This window comes from Amphibalanus amphitrite, unplaced genomic scaffold (genome assembly GCF_019059575.1).
Source record: "Amphibalanus amphitrite isolate SeventyFive unplaced genomic scaffold, NRLGWU_Aamphi_draft 000652F_arrow, whole genome shotgun sequence".
NCBI classification, from domain to species: domain Eukaryota; kingdom Metazoa; phylum Arthropoda; class Thecostraca; order Balanomorpha; family Balanidae; genus Amphibalanus; species Amphibalanus amphitrite.
Window position 1 is genome coordinate 206,239 of NW_024882146.1, and position 21,412 is coordinate 227,650.

Sequence of the window (21,412 nt, forward strand, 5' to 3'; positions counted from 1 at the left end):
TGCAATGCTTAACAAAGTGTTGCATCGCCCGGCTAGACAATGTCATCAGCCGGTCAACTTAGAATACACAATACACATCGATCCAATAGACGTCTTACAGAGTCGTGAGCAGAAGTTACACTTCTAAATAAGTCACGTAACGCTACATATTCATTCGAGCCCAGGCCTAATTGCTCCAAAACGCGCAAAGCTTTTGCCATTATAGTAAATCGTCAGTCCAACGAAACGCTACCGACATAATAAGTCCTCATAAACGAAGCAAAAAAAAAAAAAAAACGGCCACGACAACTATCTGCCCCAGTGCCCACTCGCCCCGTCTCGCGCCGCGCCGGCCGCTCTCCGGGCGCTGCGGTGTGGCTCATCTCTCATCTCGGCGCCCGGGGCGCAACTGCAGAGGACGTTCACCTGCAGAGCTGGCCGCCACTGCCGGTCGCCGCGGCGGCTGCAGTCGGGTCGCGCCGCGCTGCCGGTCGCCGGCAGGGTCATGTCGCGTCGTCTGCGGGAGGCCGTCGGTGCCGTGACCCGGCGCGCTGGGCGGCCGCTGGCCCTCGCGCTGGTGGTGGGCTGTGTGGTATTTGTCGTTCAGCGGCGCGGAGGTGAACCGGGTCAGGTGCATCAGTTCAGGTTTGTGCAGTTTGTACACAATGAACTTTTACATAACGTTGTGTTTTGCAAAGTGGTTACGCTTCCCCGCACTATGCAGTTATCCCGTGCCATGTATCGATGAGTAAGCATCGCTTGGAATGTTTATTGTTGAACACTGATAAATGAACCAATCGTAGCCGCACATTTGGCTGAAACGAAACTATAAGATGTCATAGGTTGAAAGATCATAGCGCTGCTCAGCTTGTCAGTCGTTGATTGCAAGTACGACGGATAGAATTAATTTTCCTCTATTTAGATTTAACTTAGGTTCAGGTTTGAAGTTCATACCCATAACAAAGACACTATCCCTTTCAGACGGCGCTGTCGTCCCCTATATCATCCCTATCTCTCTCCGCAGGTGTTCGTCGCTCCTGCACCCGCTGTCGCTGCAGCCGGTGGCCGAGCGCTGGTACAGGCCCGGTCGTCACACGGTGGCCGGCGCGCGCCGGTGTCTGCGCAGACAGGGCGTCTCCCGCGTGCTGTTCATCGGCCACTCACGGCTCAGGCAGGTGTTTGAGCGCATGTCGGCGCACCTGAGGTTGCCGCCAGTGACCCGGCTCGACGCTCGCCGGGCGGCACTCTCCGCGGCCACCTTCCGTGACCTCCCGCTGCAGCCCGGGTGGGTCCACTTCGCCACGGCCAACTCCACGTGTCTCGAGGTGTGGCCCAAGCCGAACGCGGACGGCTACGACGGCCCGCCGCGCGCGTGGTGCTCGCTGGCCGCCGCCGCGCCGGGGCTCACACTCGAGTTCCGCTGGCGTTTCGCGCTCAAAGGGTTCCTCTCGACTCTGGCGGAGCTGAGCAGCGCCTGCGCGTCGGCCGGCGACTGCGTGGACGTGCTGCTGCTGACTCAGGGGCTGCACTACCTGGTGTCGGGCAGCTTCAGCTCCACCTCCGCCGTGTACGCCGAGACGCTGCGGCGCGCCGCGGCCCTGCTGAAGCCGATGACTGCGCGCGGCACACGGGTCGTCTGGATGCTGGAGCAGCCGTCTAACACACGAAACAAGCACGACGCGGAGGGGATGAACGACGACATGGCTGTATTGGCACCGCTGGCGCGCGAGTCGCTCCTCGAACTGGACGGCAGGGGTGTCTGGGTGTGGTCCTCGCACCTGAAGATCGTCACGGACTTTCTGATGCGGTCGTGCCGGGCGAAAATGTACGAGACGCCCGCTGACGAGAAGGTCTGTGACGACGAGATCTACCATGTAAACAACGCGAGCCTGGACCGTATGTCGGACGAGGTGATGGATTTCATGTGCGGGTGCTGAGTGTGAACCGAATCGGCGGAATCGGTCTTCTCCTGCTACACCTGCTCTCTGTTCATTGATACGGCGTGACATGCCATTGAAGCCAGCGGGTATTTCGAAACTCAGGGTATTTTAAGCCTGTTAGGTGTTGATACACCATAGAGAATAGGGGTAGGGATTTCCTACAGGCTGTCCGTGCCGACATTCGACCTCAGTAGCTCAGTGCCTGTGTAGTGCCGCCGAATCGCCGAACCGACCAATAGCGAGTGCCCAGATCGAATTTGACTGTGTGTCTGTGGGATGAATAGGAAGCATAGACCATGGGAAGCTCAAGGGCTCTCGAGATATTCACCAAAAACTTCAGCGGTTGCATCCCCCGTGCTGGCAAGGTTTGCTTGTTTGTGGCCCACGCAGAAGAATAGACGCAACTTATACGTTATGTCAAGAGAGACGGGAGCATCGCACAGACGCAAAGCTCTGTTGCATCCGTATTTATGTATGTATTATGTAAAAATGATTGCATCACTTCGAACTGGACTCTATATTCCAACTTGAACAGAGCCACCGCACGTCGGCCAGATTAATCCTACGGTCCCAGTTGCGTTATTTGTAGTCATTTAAACGGTCGAATAGGTATGTTAGCTTCTGGTGCGATTTGCTCTTGGCACGTCGACCAGAGTCTGAACTCGAGATGACAAAATGTGGACCCGAGGAACATGTCAATCGAACCGGTTTGTGCTCAAAGCTAAAAAAATGTTTAATTAAGAGTCTATTTTTCTAGCTTTACCGCGCTATTTAAACGTAGACTGCAATCTACTTAAACAAATATATTTACATCTCAGGTAAGATAATGCCACGGCCGAAAAGTTTTATGCCTGGCCAGGACGCACGCCAAAGCCATTATGGCGTGTGTGGCGTGCTTTTGAGCTCACGGGGCGGCTCAAACCACTGTTTCGCGGACAAAACCGTCCACTTAGCGAGGCGTAAACAAAGTATGACCTCTACAGAAAACACTACTCAATTGCCGGCAGTAAGATACGCATTTCGCGGGTGAACACCGCCCTGCTGGCCTGGCTCACTCTGACCACGGAGCCGAGTCAGGCTGGGGTCCCACCAAAGGAATGTCCTCTTGAAACTGTAACCACGCGCAGTCGATATTCACAGTGCGAACTGTCCACCAACGAAAAACGAGACGCAAAAACATACGACTCGTTTTTGTTGAGCTGATCTTGCCGTCCCGTCCTTTCTACTATCGATCAGTTATTCCGATTACATCAGTAATCCTAGCGACCGAGCGAATGTCATCCCAACCCTCTCCCTCCCCTCCATTCCCCATCAAAGACACCTCCCCTGCCCCTTCCCCCGACCAACCCCCGTCTACTGGAAGGCCTCTTTGAACGCCTCTCGCAGCGGCAGTCGGAGGAAGATGGTCGTCAGCTGAAGCAGCTCCTCGCGGTCGGCCTCCTCCAGTTGGTGCGTCTCGGTGAGGCGGCACTGGTGCGGCAGCGACGCGCCCGGCGCGTACTGTATGTTCAGCTCCACGGGGATGCGCGGCGCGTGCCGCTCGCCGCCCGAGGCGTTCAGTTTCAGCTGGAGCATCACGTCGCAGACGGCCGGGTCGTGCCACAGGTTGGAGCTGCGCGCCGGCAGCTGGGCGCGCAGCTCCTCCACCTGGCGGCGGCGCGAGGCGAACGCGTCCACCTCCGTGGCCACGGCGTGCACCAGAGCCGGCAGCTGGCGAGGGAGGGGAGGGGGACGTCAGACACCCCACTCGGAGAGCAGCGAGACGCGGGGACGGTGGCCGACAAATAAGAGTGAGGCCAAAGCAAGCGCACCGTGGCCTTCAGCGGACAGATATGTCTGGAGTCTGAGAAAGTAACAATTAGCATTAACTAAGATGACTGAGATAATTGCCAGCATAAAAATAAAAAAGTGAGGAAATAAGGCTCCGCCTGGACTTTGCCAGTTGATGGCCGGAATCCAAAAAGCTACAAATGAACCACTGGGCGGCAACATCACTGACCGCCGCACGATGCCGCCACTGACCGCCGCACGGTGCCGCCACTGTTCTCCCACACGGTGCCGCCACTGACCTGCCTAACAGTGCCGTGCCGCTGCAGGTGCCTGTCCAGCTGAACCCCGGGCGGCAGGTCGCGCACGGTGGCCTTCAGGGGCGCGTCCTGTCGCCTGTCGTGCTCCAGCTGCAGGGTGTGCGCCGGCCGGCTGTCGTCGGGCCGCAGCCGGACGGCCACGCTGCCGGCCCGGCCGGCGGCCGCCCACAGGCCCAGGTGCCGGCCCACCGCCTGGCGGCCCAGCGTGGCGAACGAGGCGTGCATGCGCCGCTGGTCGGGCCGCGACTCGTCCAGCTGGCGCTGCAGGTCGGCGCGCGTTGCCCGCAGCTCGGCGTTGCGCGCGCGCAGCTCGGCCACCTCGGCCAGCAGCCGGTCCTGGCGTCTCTGGCGCGCCAGCTCGGCACTGCGCGCCAGCGTCAGCTCGGTGGGGTCCGACTCGATGCCGGGAGCCAGCACGGGTCGCCTAACAGACCCCATGACCCGTACCCTGCGACAGAAACCGACACCCATAATTCGCAGGTCAGCTAGGGTCAGCGGTGAAGGTGATGTCCATGAGCAAAGATGAACATGAGGCAAAGAGCAAGATGTCAGATGAGGAAATTGCAAAAAAAAAACAAATAACCCATGTTTTGTGTGAAGACACTAAAGAGGACAGTGAATAGGAAGCAATAATCACAGCAAAATGACAGGCTTTCAACTACAAGTAAATGCAGAAACATTTGTGTTGAGGACTGGGATAATAAAAGGGGTTGATGGATACTAACAAGATTACAGCGACCATGTAACAGCCAATTAAAGCTGGTTTCCTCTTCTTGCACCAGGTGGCAGTACTTCTTTTCCAAAATCAGTGCTTGTATGTATTTCCAAAATCGTGATTTTCCTCGCTGAGGAGTGAAATCTGCTTCATCGTTGCCAAAAATAGCTGATAGCAATAGCATTGTCATTTTTGGCACATGGTTCAGGTTGCCAAAAATGGCATGTGCTAAAAATGACTTTCAACAAACCTCCCCCGACTGATTTCAATTTGAAATCAAGTGTACCAAAATGAATCAAAAAATTGATTACATGCCCATATATGGTCAGGTCATAGCACATCCTACAGAATCAAATTATTGATGCCTCCATATTTTGATCCCAGAGGTCTAGTTTGCCTGACTGATGTGTTGTTTGTGTAATGTGTATTGCAAATACATTTGTTGCCATTTAAAAAGCTTTGGGTAGCATTTTATCTGGACCACCCTGTACCTCAACCTACTGCCTAGCAATGCATTTGCCATAAACTGATAAAATATAGCCATGCTGAATTTGCAATCCACAGGGTCATCTGAGCCTCAAGTCAATATAGTCAAAAGAGGGGAAACTGTGGCAAAATCTGTTATTTTTAGCAGTCTGCTATTTATAACAGCAATCTGCCAAAAATGGGTGAATAGAATGGAGAATACACTCTCACTCAGCACTATTCTCATAATGAATCTGCCAGGCATTTGAATTTTGATGCACATTTGCTTCAAAATTAGGGCGTAGATCTGTTTTCGAATGGGGCCGTACCCAACTCTGCAATAATTGGCCATTGGAATGGGTATGATGACATCACATGCGTACCTACCCATTCTTGGTAGATTTGTTATAAATAGCAGACTGCTAAAAATAGCAGATTTTGCCAGAGTTTCCCCGACTGATCCAGCACCTCATTGACATTCAGGCCAAATGAACTCATTGAAAAATAAGCAAGATGGAAAGCTAGGTATTGTGAATTATGATTAGTATTGGTATCAGTAGGGTAGGTACCTAAATTTCAAGATAAAGTCCAAATAACTCAAGGATAAATTTTGCAAATTCGTATACATTATTTGACATCCTCAATCCAAAAATGACGCCCAAATGTCTTGCAAAAAAAAAACACCAATGCATCAGCCTCATCACGGCAGGATACGTATGCATGTAAAAATACAAGGAAAACCATAGCTATACCTTGAACAAAGACCTGACATCACCATTACAATTACAGTACAAAACCGCATGATACAAGCATGATACCAAGCTGAAGCATGATACAAGCAAGATACAAGCACGATACACAACTTACCAGCTTGAGCTTCTTTAGCGCCAAAAGCTAGAAAATGCTCATTGACTTAGGATAAACCGGCCTCTACGACGAAAATACCTTTTAATTGACCAGTAAATTCAATCCGGTATTTGATACCTACCACAATTTATTTCAATTTACAACTTCATCTACAACAAACAAATACGCCTCACAAATAAAAACATCTAGAAAATATAATGGCGCGCATTAGGTCCATTTTTGTCTCAATTTCTTCAAATTCTCCCGCTCCAGAAAGCTGCCATATTCAGAGTAAAACTCTACCGCGTGAAGTTCTTTCGGTGTAATCCACTGAACTCTATAATGTAATCATTTTTGTAAGTAATCTTGATTGTTGTATTCTGTCAAATGAATAGTGTGTACGACTAAGTGCACAGTGTATTGTGTAACTGTAGTCACTGGTCAGTCAGTAAAGAAAGCTGCGGAGTCGGAGTCGGAGTCGGAGTCGGAGTCGGTCGGAGTCAACAGTTGTGACCGGAGGGGTGTTCACGGGCACCGCACACTGCTGCGTGCGGTGTGTGCGGAGCGTCCAGCAGGCGTGGGGGTAGGGGATGGGTAGGCGGCTCTGACGTCACGGCTGCGTGCGGTGGACGGTCCGCTGTGGCCAGTCCCGACCGGCCACAGCGATCGCTGTGTGCGGTGACGGAAGGCTGACGTAGGGACGCAGTGGGCGGAGCTTGGAGGCTGTGTGCGGTCCGACCGCACACAGGGCCCGTGAACAGCCCTCGGAGTCGGAGTCGGAGTCGAAGTCGATTTTAGAAATTAGAAACCCGAGCCGGAGTCGGAGTCGGAGTCACCGAAAATCTGTCGACTCCGCAGCCCTGCTAGGTCTGCGCGGAGTCGGAGTCGGGAGTTGGAGTCGGTCGGAGTCGACAATTTTGCCCGGAGTCGGAGTCGGAGTCGGAGCTGGTTTTTGAAAGCCGGAGTCGGAGTCGGAGTCGGAGTCGCCGAAAATCCATCGACTCCGCAGCCCTGCCTGCAAATTGCAAAAAAAAATTGACATCGACATGTAACTACTACGACTACTACTACTAACTATCGATGCTATAACCCGGCCGCGCCCATGATGGGAGGTGATTCCAAATCCAACCACTGCAGCGGACGGGGAGGAGGGCATCCCCCCTCTCAACTCTGTACTATATAAGGGAGCTACGGAAACAAAAACGGTGCCAAACGAAAGATCTCCACGAGAAGATTCCAATAAAACGTTTAGTTTTTTAACTTCGGGGCAATTTTCGAGGTCAACTCAGAGGTCAAGGTGAAAGGCAAAAACCAGCACACGTGCACACGTACATACCTATACCTACAACGGCACGGTGCACCCCGTGGCAGATCTGCGCCGGCGGGGTGCCCGGCCACTGGCACTGGCCAGTTCTCGTGCCAAGGCGACTCGGGCGGGCCGCTGATGTACAGAACTTCTAGCTGAGATACCGGTGAATGTATCGTATCATTATATTAGGTATGTACCTAGGGACTAAAATAACTTTCCAAAAATTTCAAAAAGGAATTGGAGTTTTTACGCCTACATACCTTGTACATAGATGGATGAACTACGACGTTTTCGGTGTGACCTATCGTAACATTCCCGTTCAACTTATTTCACACCACAACACACCGTCCAGACTGCAAGTGTGTGACACCTACATCTGCAGTAAGCCAACTGTCAGCTAGAATAACACGTCCAACAAAAAAGGGCCATCTGTCAGTTGGTCAGAGGCGGGGACGGGTGGGTGTCTGGCGGCGGCTGCGCAGCCGCGGTTGGTCCTGCACGGGGCGCGGGCCGGCTGCGTCGGCCAGTCTGCCCTCAGAGCCGCCGCCGACCGGTGACAATGGCCGCCGCCGCCGGCCGCTGCGTGTGCCGCCTGCCGCTGGTGACGCGCGCCGTCCGCCGGCCGCCGGTGACCTCACGGGGCGTCATCCGGCCTCTGGGAGCGGCCGCCGCCGTCACCGACCGTCATCGGCCGCCGGTGGGACCGTCTCCCCTCAGCGGCGGCGGGCCGGGGAGACGGTACAGCGTCCAGGCGGCAGGTATATCTCCTCGCTGGCGGCACCGCGGCCCCAGTACCGGGAACGGGAGGGAGGCAGAGCCGCCGCCGGGTGGGCTGGGGAATTTTAGCGTCATCGTAAGTAGGCTTACTGTCCACAGAATTGGGTGCACAGTCGGATTGTGGCGGGAGTTTTATCGTGCAGCAGAGATGAGATGATGCGAAACTGATTGAGGGAGTTGGGGAAGGTCATATTGCAGCTTACAGCGTTCAAACAGCAATGCAGTTATCATGCAGCTAATTATTTTTCATGAAACAGTGACAGTGATATGCTTAAGATGGCTTAGGTACTGTAGGAGAACAGAGGAAAAAAGGCTTAGAATAAAATGAAATGGGTACAAAACATTCCTAGAGCGAACGCTACATAAGAAAGCTAAAATAAACCTCCGAAGAGTCTTTGCGATTGGGATATTTATTAGCATCTTTTTGCAGCGTCTTTAGATCCGCCGATGGCTGTGCAGTCACAGTGCAATGTTGCGATTTTATTCACATGCCGCGTGGGCCTGAGCCCGGAGGTGCGGCTCACTACCGGGCCCGCGCTCCGCTCGTTGAGTTGGTCATCTTTTTCGCCCACTTCTATTTGAGCGATCGTCATTGTTTCGATTCCCATACTTATGACTGTTTTAAACGTCATTTTATTTTTGTCCTTCTGGAAGCGCTGGAAGCCTTCGGACTTCGGTAGGTAGGTAACTATTTGCTCACAAGATCGCAAGTTACTATTAGCTGTTTTCACGAGGGCCATCTGGTACACATTTGGTGTAGATTAGGTGCAGAGTTGGTGCAGATTCGGTCAAATTGGGATCAGAATGTTTCTTAAAAGTTATCAGTTTAGGCTGCACAGATGCATATATACCTAGGTACCTCATTTTTCAAATCATCAGACATTATTTTCGATTAAAACATCGAAATAAATTGATGATGTGAAAATATACGTGCAGAGTTGCTCAAATTAGGTGCATTCCCCAGATAGCCCGTCGCGAAAACGACGTATTGTCGTTATTATATGCACCGCTCGTGGGCCTTATTATGTAAGTGTCACACGACAGCACAGCGCACAAGCTCATTGCTCCTGTGAAGTGTCGCACGTACACAGCGGGCTGTTGCTGATCTGCGTTTGACAGGTGGTCTGCTATGTCGTGGCCAGGGTGCGGCTCACATCTGTGTACATATACGGCTAAGCGACTGAAATCGGCCGGCACTTGGCAACGACGCTCAAGCGTTCAGGCATCTCGGATAGAATTCAAAGACAGACTAAATAAAGCGTTCAATAACAGCGTGCTGTTGATCCAGACCTGTATGATTTATTGCGAGTATCAGTCTGAATTATTTGAATAGACGGATTAAAAATGCAAAAAAAAAAAAACGCACAAAAACGTCGTAAAAATACAAAACATTGTGTCTTTTAAGTAACAAAGATGGCACGCACACATCGAGCTGAGGCTATGTATCAGCCATGAACTAGCTATGTATCAATGCCTCTTGTTCCAGATGATCCGCTCTTAGCACCAACGTGAGTTCGGTTGGGCAGGGATTATACATACGATCGTCATCTCGTCGATCGTCATCTCGATATTAGGTGCTCGATACATCGATCGTCATCTCGATAATACATAGGGTAGTCATCTCGAGCACAGCTCGTGTCCAGTTTGCAAAATAAATAATCGATGCTAGATCGATGTACGACAACGAAATGCTACATGCTGTTAAAGGGACTATCCCACCTTTAACATGGGGTTTGAGTTGAGATAGCCAAGTTTGCAGCGAGGTTCAGAAACCACTATCTATCTAGGTTGCAACTCCCGCGGCCTCTTGGTGTTGAAGAAATTCGTTCCCTTCATTTGAAAATGGGCCTTGTACAAGGCCCTATCTTCAACATGGAGCGACCGTTAGTGTGACGTCACCTCGTTTAGTCATTCTGATTTAAATGGGTTTGTTCGTTGAAAAATCGCTTAAAACTTGGTCTGAACTTTGTTGTGGTGCCTACAGAGTAAAAAGAATCAGCTTTATGACAGTAATGTGGCCTGGGGAAGGAGGTAATTTTGGGCTGTGACGTCACATATTTGAAAGTTTGTGTTTGGAATATGGGAAGTCTAAGATGTTTAATGAAAAATAAATGCCAGAACCGTGTTCCTGGTCATCCAATCTATTAAGTCGGGCACAATTTAACTGGTTTTAACAACTTTTTAGAAGGTGGGATAGTCCCTTTAAGGTATTGTCGTCATTCCTGTATTTAGTCGGATTTCTGAATTGCTAGAACGTAGCGTCTCCAAGAGCCAGCCATACATTATAGGCGAATTCCATGTGCACCAGACCTACACTAACATGCGACGAGATTGCCTAAACAAACACTGCACTCCAGAGTGGCGTTTGGTGACAGGGTAATAGCCAATGACCCTTTGAGCCCACCCTAACCAGAGGAGACAACTGCCAGGCGTCCCGCCCACCTTCCTCGTCCCTCCCCGCAGGTCAGCCGGCGCCGCTCCACCAGGTGGTGAAGGCGGTCAACAACCGCACCTCCGGCTGCGTCGACCTGGTCTGGAACTTTGGCTCGGTGACGCCGTTCCCGTACGTGTGGCTGCGCGACAGCTGCCTCTGCCCCGACTGCTTCCACCCGACCACACTGAGCCGCAGTCTGCGCATCGACCAGCTGCAGGTCGACATCGAGCCGCAGAGCGTCCAGGTGGGCAGCATCACCATCAGCAGGACGAACCGAGGTGCGACCGGCGAGCTCGGTGTCTGCCAGAGTCTAGTTTTTGTCTGACAGGGTTGAATTTGAACTGCAATGGTAAAGATGACTATACTCGTATCTAAACCTGTGTAACAACTCTATTCGTGTTGCCCAGTCAGCTCATTGCCAGCAACAGTTTGTACATTTATTATTGCTGGAACACGATCAAAACCCCGTCACCGTTGACACCGGGGCCTCCGCACTATTTCAGAATGACGGTGCCGCCCAGCAGTTGGTGGTCACCTGGCCAGATGGTCACGTGTCCCGCTACCCCCACCAGTGGCTCCGCGAGAGGTCCTTCGCCAAACGGGACGTGAATGCGCGCAGAAAGCAGCTGGACGGGCCCAAGGTGAGCGGAGGAACGCCTAGCAACAAGGCGCAGGAGACCGGTACTTTGCTTCAATGGAACTTCAGTTATGAACATAGGTACCGCGTTTCAATGGGATGCGCCTTATTTGTCGTCGCATTACTATCAACTACCAAAAAGGTAAACGTCGGACATTCATGGTAATCGTCTTATATCAGCACGATGTCTATCGGTTAAATACCCACACATCCAATCAGCATCTCATTCTGGTATCGCCCACCAAAATGTTCACTTAATTAATCTTTATGTTGATTGCTTGAATCGATTTCTCAGTAAACCCCGACAAACTATGGATTTTCAGCCCCGAGCAGCACACGGCGTTCAATTCGCCTCCCCTTCCCTGAAATTGGATATAGATGCTGTTCTAATATATTTCAATCGGTAAGAGTCTCCTATAGATTTTCATGCTATTATTTCATATCATTTTTACAAAGTTGTTTTAAGCCATCTGACCCTTGTAAATTAGACCGACATAAAAACACCATAAGCAAATAAACATTGAATTTACTGACCCTTGTAAACCAGACCAACATAAAAACACCATAAGCAAATAAACATTGAATTTACGGTGCACATTTCCAGAAAGAGCGATTGTAATCATATCAGCCGTCTAAGCGGTGCGCGCTGCGCAGCATTGCTGACGAGCACGGGCTGCGAGTTGACCCTGGGAATGCCTGCAGTCAGAGTGCTGCTGTACTTGTTTCAGGCCGTAGTTTATATGGTTTATACTCCTTATTCTGAAGAGGCCTGTTTACCATTGATAAGGTGACTGACCGCAGACGTTGGCATACCCCCTGACAGACGGTGCTGTGGGACCGTGCCACCATGGACAGACATCTGCTGCGCGTGGACTACGACCGTCTGGTGGGCGGCGACCTGGCCACCCTCCATGACGCCCTGCACCACCTCATCGTCTACGGGCTGGTGCTGGTGCGGAAGGCGCCCACCGACTTCGGAGCCGTGGAGGAAATAGGCGAGACGCTGGGCCACGTCCGGCCCACACACTACGGGTGAGGGAGGACAAACAGTGCGGGTGAGGGACACACACTACGGGTGAGGGACACACACTACGGGTGAGGATGGTCCGGTCACACTACGGATGAGAGAAGTCCACAGACACTCTGCCGGTGAGGGAGGCACACCCTACGAGACACTTTGTCTTTGTTCTGTTATAAGAACCCGCGATTCTCTGCCGTTTTTCGAGCGTGTTGGGAGTGCGATTTGTTTGAGCATTGGTGGATGAGGACAGAGGACGTACGGTGACCGCTCACGCCTCACTATCGCATTCTGAGCGCCCTTGAAAACGGCAGCAAAAAAAAAAAATCGAAGTGTGACGTGACCCTTAGCTTTGCCAGCTATTCCACGGTGAAGCAGTAGAAACTAAAGAAGAGCCAAGATCAAATGGGTCAAATGGGCCCCCTTTAGACCTTTGTTTTGCCTTTGTTAGACTAAAATGGATTCGTTCGTCCGCAGGAAGACGTTTCGAGTAGCATCCAAGGTGGACGCGAACAACCTTGCGTACACGGCCAACGAGCTGGCGCCCCACATGGATCTCACCTACTACGAGTACATGCCAGGGGTAAGTGACCATCTCGACTCTAATGTTATTGAAAACATGTCAGCACGAAGCAGTGTGGGTGTTTTGCTTTTGAATCGGTCAACAAACTTCCAAGATCTCTCAGAAATGTGATGGTGTAAGTTCGGTTGCACTTGAATACCGCCCTCCCCTCCCGCCGCATTGCTTTACATGTGCGCTTTAAGAGGCTCCAGGCTACATTCCAGTTGCATCCAGTCATTTCCAGAAGAGCGAAGTAAGCGCTGGTCTGCCACAGCAGATGCTCTTCTCTTATCGGTTACTTCTCCGACCCATTTGGCCCGCAGAGTGCTTGAAGAGTTAATTTACCCTGTACTGTCGTTAAATCTTTGCTTTAATAACAGTGGCCTGCGGCAGAGATTACCTTGTTGGTATGTACACAAAGCTGAATCACAAATATTTAGGACGATTAAAGCATATTGCAGTGTCATATCTAAAAATAACACCGATGAATGTTTTCATGATTTCAGATTTAATTGACTTCTAAATAATGTCAGTCCCCGATGCGATATTTTAAGCCATTGCCTCCATATTATGTTTGCGTATGGTTGAATTTCTATACATATGGCTTCTGAAAAAAACATTGCACTCTTTGCTCATCAGACTGGTTTTTGATTCACCTTTTTTGGATCGATTCAATCATTGATTCATTTGATTTTTGTTTGATTCAATCACCGTTTGATTCCTTCAAAAAAATTGGTGAATCGATTCCTTTTGATTCAGAGAATCAAAAAACAATAAAAGGAATGGTTCACGTTTGATTCAGCCAATTTTTTTTGAATGATTCTTTTTTGATTCAATTAAAAAATAAAAGGCACAAAATATCAGGGATAGTATTGCATTTGTTGTGTTCTTTTTGTTGTCATGTAATTGCAGTAGTGTTAATATTTGTTGATAATGAATGTTCGTTCACTTCAATTTTTTTAAGTTCATGAATCATTAATTTTTTCTGATTCAATCAACCCTGATTCCCAATGCGTTTGATTCAATCATGGCTTGTGAATCAAACAATCCTGACGGTGAATCAAACCTTTTTGGTTCAACAAATTTTGTTTGATTCAATCCAATCGATTCAATCACAGATGAATCAAACACCAGTCTGTTGCTCATGCATAAAACTATAAGCATAAATCGGTTGATGAATAACCGTCTAATGGCGCTGGCGCACAGTTTTAGCAAAAGTTTCCATTCGCATGTATTGCCACACCCCTGGCACTATTAGATAAATCAGTGATATGATGCAGGCCCGTGCATCTGTGCTCTGTCATAAACGTCTGATAACGAGATCAAGGGCATGACAGACATCACAGGTTAGACTTTTTCACTTGTTACTGGCCGGTATGAAGCCGCGTGCCACCATGGTTTACTAACAATTATAAAATTGAATTCCAACATTAGATAACCAGTCGCCGTTTATCCATGACACACAGGGACACTTCACTAGCGTGGCTAATGGTTAGTTTCACCCAGACCTCACGTCTGCTTATGTGTCACTGCTGGAATCATAACTAAAAAGTAAACGTGATCAATGGTCATGCCACCCCTGCTATAAGCGCTGAGCCTGGTCCAATCAGCACGCGCACACAATATAGCGCACAATATGTGCGCTGTGCAGGCATAGCGCACGCTTGCACAATATACATACTTACTGCGTTATGCCCATGCATGCTGCACGCCCTCATTTCCAACTTTCGCCTGCCATGAGGGCATTTATGAGTGAACGCACTTTAAACGAAACCCTGTACAGTTTTTTTTTTACATCCTATTAAAATGTCAAGTATGAAGTAGGTGTCAAAGATATAATACCTCCGGAGTTTCGGACCAAATCACTTCCTCTGTAAACTCCGATTTTCGTCTGGCCTCAGGTGCAGATGCTGCACTGCATCTCTCAGCACATCGGTGACGGCGGCGAGAGCATCTTCTCGGACAGTTTCCACGTGGCGGAGGTGATCCGCGCGCGCCGGCCGGACCTGTTCCACCTGCTGGCCACCGTGCCGTTCGAGTTCGCCGACATCGGAGAGGAGGCCGAGTCGCGCAGCCGCTGCCGCTTCCACAAGATCCACGAGCGCACCATGTTCTGGTGAGTAGCCGCGCAGTCCAAAAGATCCACGAGCGCGCCATGTTTTGGTATGATAGTGCAGCCTGTTTTTTGTTCATATTTTTTTGTCACCATAACCTGTTCCAGCTAGACGTTCGATAGCTAGGTCGCGTCCGTTGCTATAGATCTGTAGGTACTCAGCCATTCATGGCGGGGCGAGACCCATGGAGTGTTTTAGAGGGAGGTCGTGACTATCATGGATGCAAGTAGCGTACTATGGCGGCTGACCTTGCCCCCATAGCTAGGCGGCAACACCCCAGACATTCAACGATGGGACTGTCCCTGACCTAAGTAAACGTTGGAATGCAATACTCATGTTTCACAGATGCCTCTACGCACCGCGACTCACTTTCACTGCGATTTATCTTGAGCATACGTGCAGCAATAACTGTTTAAGTTAGGTTTAGGCCATGCGTAATAATACCGAATTTATAGTTAATGCATAACTCAGTCTGCGATGCTCAGACTAAATTATCGGGCATCCTCAATTCGTTATTCCTATTATTTATTTCGTACAAGCATGATTTCGATGCTATATGTGATCATTTTCTTATCGGATCATATTCCTTTCAAACATCAGACGATTACCAAAACCTTGGCATAACGTCGGGCTCAAAGATACCGGTCTCGCCTATGATATGAACACCGAACGACAAAAACTCGCTTGTTAACTTCAGGCACCCCGCGCTGCTAAAAACTTCAATCAATTCTCATGAAACATGGACGCAACGACACCTACCCCCATGTGAAATAACGAGCTGAGGTCTGTTTTGCGTGCTATTTTGCGTCTTATTTTATCTTCTTTTCAGCATGGACGAGGACGGCAATATCACCCAGGTGGCGACCAACAACCCGGTCCGTTCGTACCGCCTGAACGTGCCTCTGGAGCTGGTGAAGCCCATGTACGAGGGCCTGCGCATGTTCAACGACCTCTGCAGGCACCCCGACAACCAGCTGACATTCAAAATGGACAACGGTAAGTCGTCAGCTGCGGGTTATTTCTGTGAGACGAGTGATAGAATGCAGCGAAGAGAAGCTAAGGCAATGCAATTTTGAATTCCTGCACGTCTCATGGAATTATTTATAAATTGATCTCTTGAAAATCACGCATTTATCACTAATTCATAATCAACCATTGGCTGCTCAACGCAGTTATCCCTTCCGCATAAAAGTGGCCTTGTCGCTAGTTCAACTCACTGCCATCCCAGTAAATGTTACTATGCTATGAACCACGACTCACGGTCTTCCCTTCCCACAGGAGACGTAGCTGTGTTCAACAACCGTCGCGTGACTCACGGCCGGCTCGGCTTCACGGTCACCGAGGACTCGCAGCGCACTCTGGAGGGAGGTTACGTGGACTGGGACGACATCATGTGCCGCTACCGTATTGTCACCGACCTACTCCGTGAGCGGCCGTGATCAGCGATCGTGAGCCGGACCGTGATCGACTCCGTGAGTAACCGTGATCGACTCCGTGAGCGGCCGTGAGCCGCTCTGTAACAACTCCGTGAGCCAGCCAGTGAGCTTCTGTGAGCAGTCGTGACGACCCCGTGAGCTACAGTGATCGACTCCGTGAGTGACTATGAGTCAGACTGTGAAAAATTGTGAGCCGCACCGTGAGCGACTCCGTGAGCGACCGTGACGGTGGTGTTGATCGTGATGAGCGGCGCTGGACACTAAGCTAGTGTCTTTCATTGAGTGGGTGGCCGGATTATAAACAGAAGGCATGACAACCACTGGCTATAGCAATGAATACGCGATATCAATACAAGTGGCTATCGAAGCTTTGAGTGTTTGATGGAAGATGTCACTTCAGAATCCGCTTGTTTAACGATATGTGGTTCACTGAAATTTTATGGTTCTGGTGAACGTTTATCGAAAGGGCTGAGAAGTTTTCAGTGGCCGCTTGTGGGGACAGTTTCAATATGATTGAAACTACATGATCGTATGTCCGGTCGTTAATTCTGTGCTGCTGTGTTTTTACAGCTGAGCAGCAATGGTCCGGTGCTCAAAATACGTTCCAATTGACAGGACTTGTGGGTCTCAAATAAACAGTTGGTCCCAGTGGTATTCAGTTGGGTGGATGCCGCCTTTCCATTCTGAGTACGGGGTCTAAGTTTCATGCATTCTTCTAATGAAAAGGAGACAGACCACAAACCTTTTTAAAAACTCCGTTTAGCTGTGGGCACAGCCAGCCACATGTGTATTTACGCTTGATAAAATGCAGTGTTACGGCTCAATTTAATGTAAAGGTCAAGGCATGAATGCATCAATATGGGGTGCAACAATATTTGTATATGTAATGCAAGGCCAAAACTGCAACAACACCAAAAAACTGCGCCAAAGCAGCGCCAAAAACTGCAACTTTTAATGACGAAACGCGAAACTATCAGCTGACCTGTGTGTTGATTATTTAGGGACATATTTGTGTTATGAGGTTATCGGTGGAGCCAACAAATAACTAAATGCACTTACTTTTATTGACGTTTCGGTTTCAAACAACCTTCGTCAGAATAGAATTACAAGTTAAAATATAAATATGTGCATTTGAGACGTATATTTATATTTTAACTTGTAATTCTATTCTGACGAAGGTTGCTTGAAACCGAAACGTCAATAAAAGTAAGTGCATTTAGTTATTTGTTGGCTCCACCGATAACCTCATGACCTGTGTGTGTAGGGTGAAGGTCGGGTTTCGTTACTGATCCACGTCCCCTTACGTAATCAATAATGCAAGACGTGTTTGCACGCGATCGAAGGACGTAAGACAGTGCTGAACGATAAACGGGAAAAACTACCTATCTTGCAGGAAAAGCCACATATAAGCGGAACGGCCTTCGATGTTTTGTGAGGCTTTACGTCCAGGCAACCGTACTTTGTAGTGTAATTGTACAGTGTACAGTGTACACCCATTCGTTGAAAAGATATTTCCTTGTTTGAGCGTCCTTAATCCTTCCCTCACGTATCGAAATGGGACTACTGATGCATACCTAAGAGCATCCGGATTTTGGAATCTAGCTACTATCTGCACATAAGCAATGGCGGACCAATTTCTTCCCGATAGGATCGGCTGGACCGAAAGCTTGGATAACGCACAACCCCGCTTATGGACCGGATAGATAGATTAGGGGCTTCACGTTTCGTACGCTCATTATGGGCGCATCTGTTGCACACGTGCCCATAAGACGCATTTTTATTTCAAGAGCCGCCGAGCCAATGACCTCTTCATTTGGCGTACCCCTAGCGGCAAATTAGCAAGTGACTTTAACTTCGAAAGTCTTCCAATTACAACTATACGGGCCTATCGCTTTCACGTATGCCAGCTTGTCAGCATGGCCATCTCGGAATTGAGCTGAGCTTTATGACAGTGGCGGCGCCACGAATATTCGCCAGTGGGGGCAAGATTGAGGTGACCCGACTGTTGTCTGATACGCCGATTTGCAAAATCCATGAGCATCGCGGGCCCGGAGGGCGTTTTCGCCTCCCCCTGGCAAATATTTCCGATACTTCACGAACGCTTAGGGATAGAAAGACGGAACTTGCTGTACCTTATCCCCCATTAATTTGACATCTTTTGAAGCAAACAAATTGGAACTAGCCTCCTTGATAACGTCTCAGGGCCGATTTTTCTAGACTCCTGCACGGCAAACTTCGTCGTCACAGACGTGAACTTCAACCAGATGCCCAAAATAGAGTTTTAGAGATAAAGACAAATTACGAGCACGGTTGTGTAGCAATTGACCTAGAAGAAGTACTTAAAAAACTTTGGTGACCTCAGGTCAGAGGTCAGGTCAACGACCCTGAGCTGGGACAAGTTTAGTTCGCAAATAACTTCAGCAAAAATGGCCCTAGAGCTACGGCAGTGGTACCTTCGCATTCGTCTTGTCGAGACGCGTCGAATGACATACATGTAAATTGTTTGGAAAAGGTCAAGCTTTATGTTGACCTCATGTGACCTCGAATCACCTTTGGTTGACTTGTACACATGAAAGGTCGTTTGTGATGAGTTCGTAGCCACTGGTCATGATTCTGGCATCCATTTTGCTCTAAGCATTCATTTAGAGCATCAGGATGGCAAAACATGTCTTAATTATTATGCCTGAGTTGAATAAGTGAAATAGTCTCTAGCAAGGATACTCTTGTGACTTTGACCCTGTGCTCTGTACCAGCCTTGTATCGTAAGCTTAAGCACAAATAGGGGTCCGACTCCGCTAAGCTCCAAAACACTTCAAAACATCTCGGAATTTAGTATACAAGATATAAGAAAAAATGCAAAGTTTGTGGTCAGTTTTGCGCATGACCGTGACCTTGAATTTGAATGTTATCATCATCATCATCATGTTTGAATGTTATCATCATCGGAATCCGAATCCCCAGACTCTCTTTTCGTTTACCATCCATTTTAGCCGGTTTTATACACCATGCCGTCCTCTGGAACACGTACTTTGAGACCACTACAAAAGTGCCGGTTTTTGCCTTTGACCTTGACTTCTGACCTTGAAAATTGACCTGAGGTAAAAAAAAAGTTTAGGCGCTTTAGAATCTTCTCGTAGATACCTTTCGTTTGGTACCATTTTTGTTTCCGTAGCTGCCTTATTTACCGAGTTAGACAGGTGGGGGGGGGGGGGGAGGCTATACCCAGGGCTGCGGTGGTTGGAATTACCCCCGGGCCCGGCCGGGTTAACCCGCGACCTGGTGGGGGGGGGGCTATTTTTTGCCCCCCCCCCCTCCAGACTTTTCGATATATCTCCAGAACCGCTGCGCTGATCGTCACCAAACTTTCAGTACCCTCCCGGACATCAATTTTACACATTGTGACCAAAAATTTTCCAAAGGCTATGATAGGTTGGCCGGAAATGACGTCAGAGTGACGTCATGTTCTGCCGTTTTCGACCCAAAAAAGGGTTTCGCGGGAAGAGCTGTCAGGCCTATAGCTTGGCAAATACAGAAAAATGATTAAGTAATAAAAGTTGTAAAATCAACAGGGCTACAAAACTGCTATCTCGGATTTTTGAAATTTTTGGATTTGGACCCCCAAAAATCAAAAAATATTTTTTTTTTTGATAAAATAATCCAAAAATCCAAAAAGTTTTTTGAATTTCGCAAAAATCAGAATATATGTGATATTCCTTACCGCCTTCCATCCACATACCAAATTTGAGATTGATACCTCTTTTTTTGGCGAAGTTATAGCGAAAAAACTGTTCAAAATTGATGACGTCAAATTTTCAAACTCAATTTTTAGCAATTCTAGACCCCGTAGCGCAAAACAAAGACCACCATTAGACTCCCCGTGACAAGCTGCATCGAATCAATACCCATTTTATGCAAAAATATCAACTTTAAAATTTGACCTTTTTTGGCCTGACCTTGACCTGACCTTGACCTGAACTTCACCAGAAAGTGACCTAAGCCGTACCTGATAGTCTTATAACCAACACCATTGAGTTGGAAATGAAAAATTGGCCATAAAACATGCATCACACAACCTTAGTAAAGTTGGGCTCATGTGACCTGACCTGTGACCCTTGGTGACCTGACCTGTGACCTGACCTGGTATTGTCAGTGACCTCTAATAGCAACATATCTCCTAGGCAACTGACGCCCTATCGCTGATTATCGACAAAATGCGTTTTCCTCGGTGTTATAGCGCATTCCCTAGCAGACCCGTGAACGGTGAAACATTTCATCTTTGACCTGACCTGTGACGTCATCGGTGACCCCGAGGTCAATGAAACTTGGTTTCCCGCGCCAAATTTGACAGGCCTTTCGAACGCCGTTTGAATTTTGCGGATCCGTCCAGTAGTTTCGGAGATACGAGGGGGGGGCAAAAAATAGCCCCCCCCCCCCACCAGGTCGCGTTATAAACAGACCCCACCGGCGCGGGTTAAGGTCGCGAACAATTAAAACTAGATTGCGAGACACAAACCTGTGAAAACGTTATGTTGTTCGTTGAGATATAAAATGGTGTATTCCTCAAAACAATAGTAAGCACCTAGTTCTCTCTTTCCCGTAGTACGTATAATGTATATGTGCGATTCTCTCACACACGATTGATACCTATACCAGAAAAAGCTCCATTAGGGCGACCCACATACATTTCCCGATAACCCGAACATACAAACCTATCACATTTTTTTCATACCTCCCTGAGCTTAATCTCAGTCTAAGGGTTCCCAAAAGAGGGTGATCTCTTCTCTGGCCGACTTTTGACAAACTGCCTCTCAACCTCCTCGAGGTCAAGCTCGAGGGGCGAGGGCAGCCTTCTGGTGAATGAAAATGAGTAGGAGAATGAGTGGGAGTAGGAGATATGCGACAGACGGTCCGAGAACGGCCGTTCTGCTGATGCACTTGATACGGGGACCGTCAAAAACAGGCGTACTATTATACTCGTAATCGCCTATCATGAATGTTGCACCGGTCTTCTGTTCCCTTGTCAACATCAGCCAAATTTTGTGGGGGCAAAAACATAGTCTTGCCCCCACGGCCTCCTGCCAGTGGGGGCAGTC

General features: G+C 49.0%; 3 protein-coding genes across 8 annotated transcripts; 2 read left to right on the forward strand and 1 right to left on the reverse strand.

The window, feature by feature from the left end:
- The first annotated feature begins 307 nt into the window (after positions 1-307).
- Positions 308-2,427, forward strand: LOC122364020. The gene is made up of 2 exons (XM_043333984.1): positions 308-624; positions 1,004-2,427. The coding sequence occupies exons 1-2, from the start codon at positions 485-487 to the stop codon at positions 1,914-1,916; spliced, it is 1,053 nt and encodes a 350-aa protein (XP_043189919.1). The 5' UTR covers positions 308-484; the 3' UTR covers positions 1,917-2,427.
- A 282-nt stretch (positions 2,428-2,709) lies between these two features.
- LOC122364021 lies at positions 2,710-6,368 on the reverse strand. Of its 6 annotated transcripts, XM_043333987.1 has the most exons (4): positions 6,132-6,152; positions 4,732-4,868; positions 3,989-4,454; positions 2,710-3,629 (listed from the first exon to the last, which is right to left on the reverse strand). In XM_043333987.1, the coding sequence occupies exons 2-4, from the start codon at positions 4,746-4,748 to the stop codon at positions 3,273-3,275; spliced, it is 840 nt and encodes a 279-aa protein (XP_043189922.1). In that variant the 5' UTR covers positions 4,749-4,868; positions 6,132-6,152; the 3' UTR covers positions 2,710-3,272. The 6 variants fall into 6 exon arrangements, with proteins under 6 accessions (XP_043189922.1, XP_043189923.1, XP_043189925.1 ...); XM_043333988.1 differs by lacking the exon at positions 4,732-4,868 and having other exon boundaries at positions 6,054-6,368; XM_043333990.1 differs by lacking the exon at positions 4,732-4,868 and having other exon boundaries at positions 3,989-4,473; positions 6,054-6,246.
- Positions 6,369-7,779: 1,411 nt separating this feature from the next.
- LOC122364027 (gamma-butyrobetaine dioxygenase-like) lies at positions 7,780-16,687 on the forward strand. Its single transcript, XM_043334028.1, has 8 exons — positions 7,780-8,099; positions 10,582-10,796; positions 11,056-11,193; positions 12,013-12,221; positions 12,685-12,790; positions 14,671-14,885; positions 15,713-15,879; positions 16,162-16,687. Exons 1-8 carry the CDS (start codon positions 7,901-7,903, stop codon positions 16,320-16,322), a joined length of 1,410 nt encoding a protein of 469 aa, XP_043189963.1. The 5' UTR covers positions 7,780-7,900; the 3' UTR covers positions 16,323-16,687.
- Positions 16,688-21,412: the final 4,725 nt, after the last annotated feature.

Bases quoted from the DNA above. Each gene is read 5' to 3' on its own strand.
- LOC122364020 (XM_043333984.1), top strand. From the start codon at position 485: ATGTCGCGTCGTCTGCGGGAGGCCGTCGGTGCCGTGACCCGGCGCGCT. The intron at 625-1,003 runs GTTTGTGCAGTT...CTCTCTCCGCAG, and splicing joins GGTCAGGTGCATCAGTTCAG to GTGTTCGTCGCTCCTGCACC.
- LOC122364021 (XM_043333986.1), bottom strand. From the start codon at position 5,964: ATGGTGATGTCAGGTCTTTGTTCAAG. The intron at 4,455-5,938 runs GTATAGCTATGG...TTTCTGTCGCAG, and splicing joins ATGTCAGGTCTTTGTTCAAG to GGTACGGGTCATGGGGTCTG. The intron at 3,630-3,988 runs GTCAGTGGCGGC...CTCCCTCGCCAG, and splicing joins GGCACGGCACTGTTAGGCAG to CTGCCGGCTCTGGTGCACGC.
- LOC122364027 (XM_043334028.1), top strand. From the start codon at position 7,901: ATGGCCGCCGCCGCCGGCCGCTGCGTGTGCCGCCTGCCGCTGGTGACG. The intron at 10,797-11,055 runs GTGGGCAGCATC...GCACTATTTCAG, and splicing joins TCGAGCCGCAGAGCGTCCAG to AATGACGGTGCCGCCCAGCA. The intron at 12,791-14,670 runs GTAAGTGACCAT...GTCTGGCCTCAG, and splicing joins ACTACGAGTACATGCCAGGG to GTGCAGATGCTGCACTGCAT.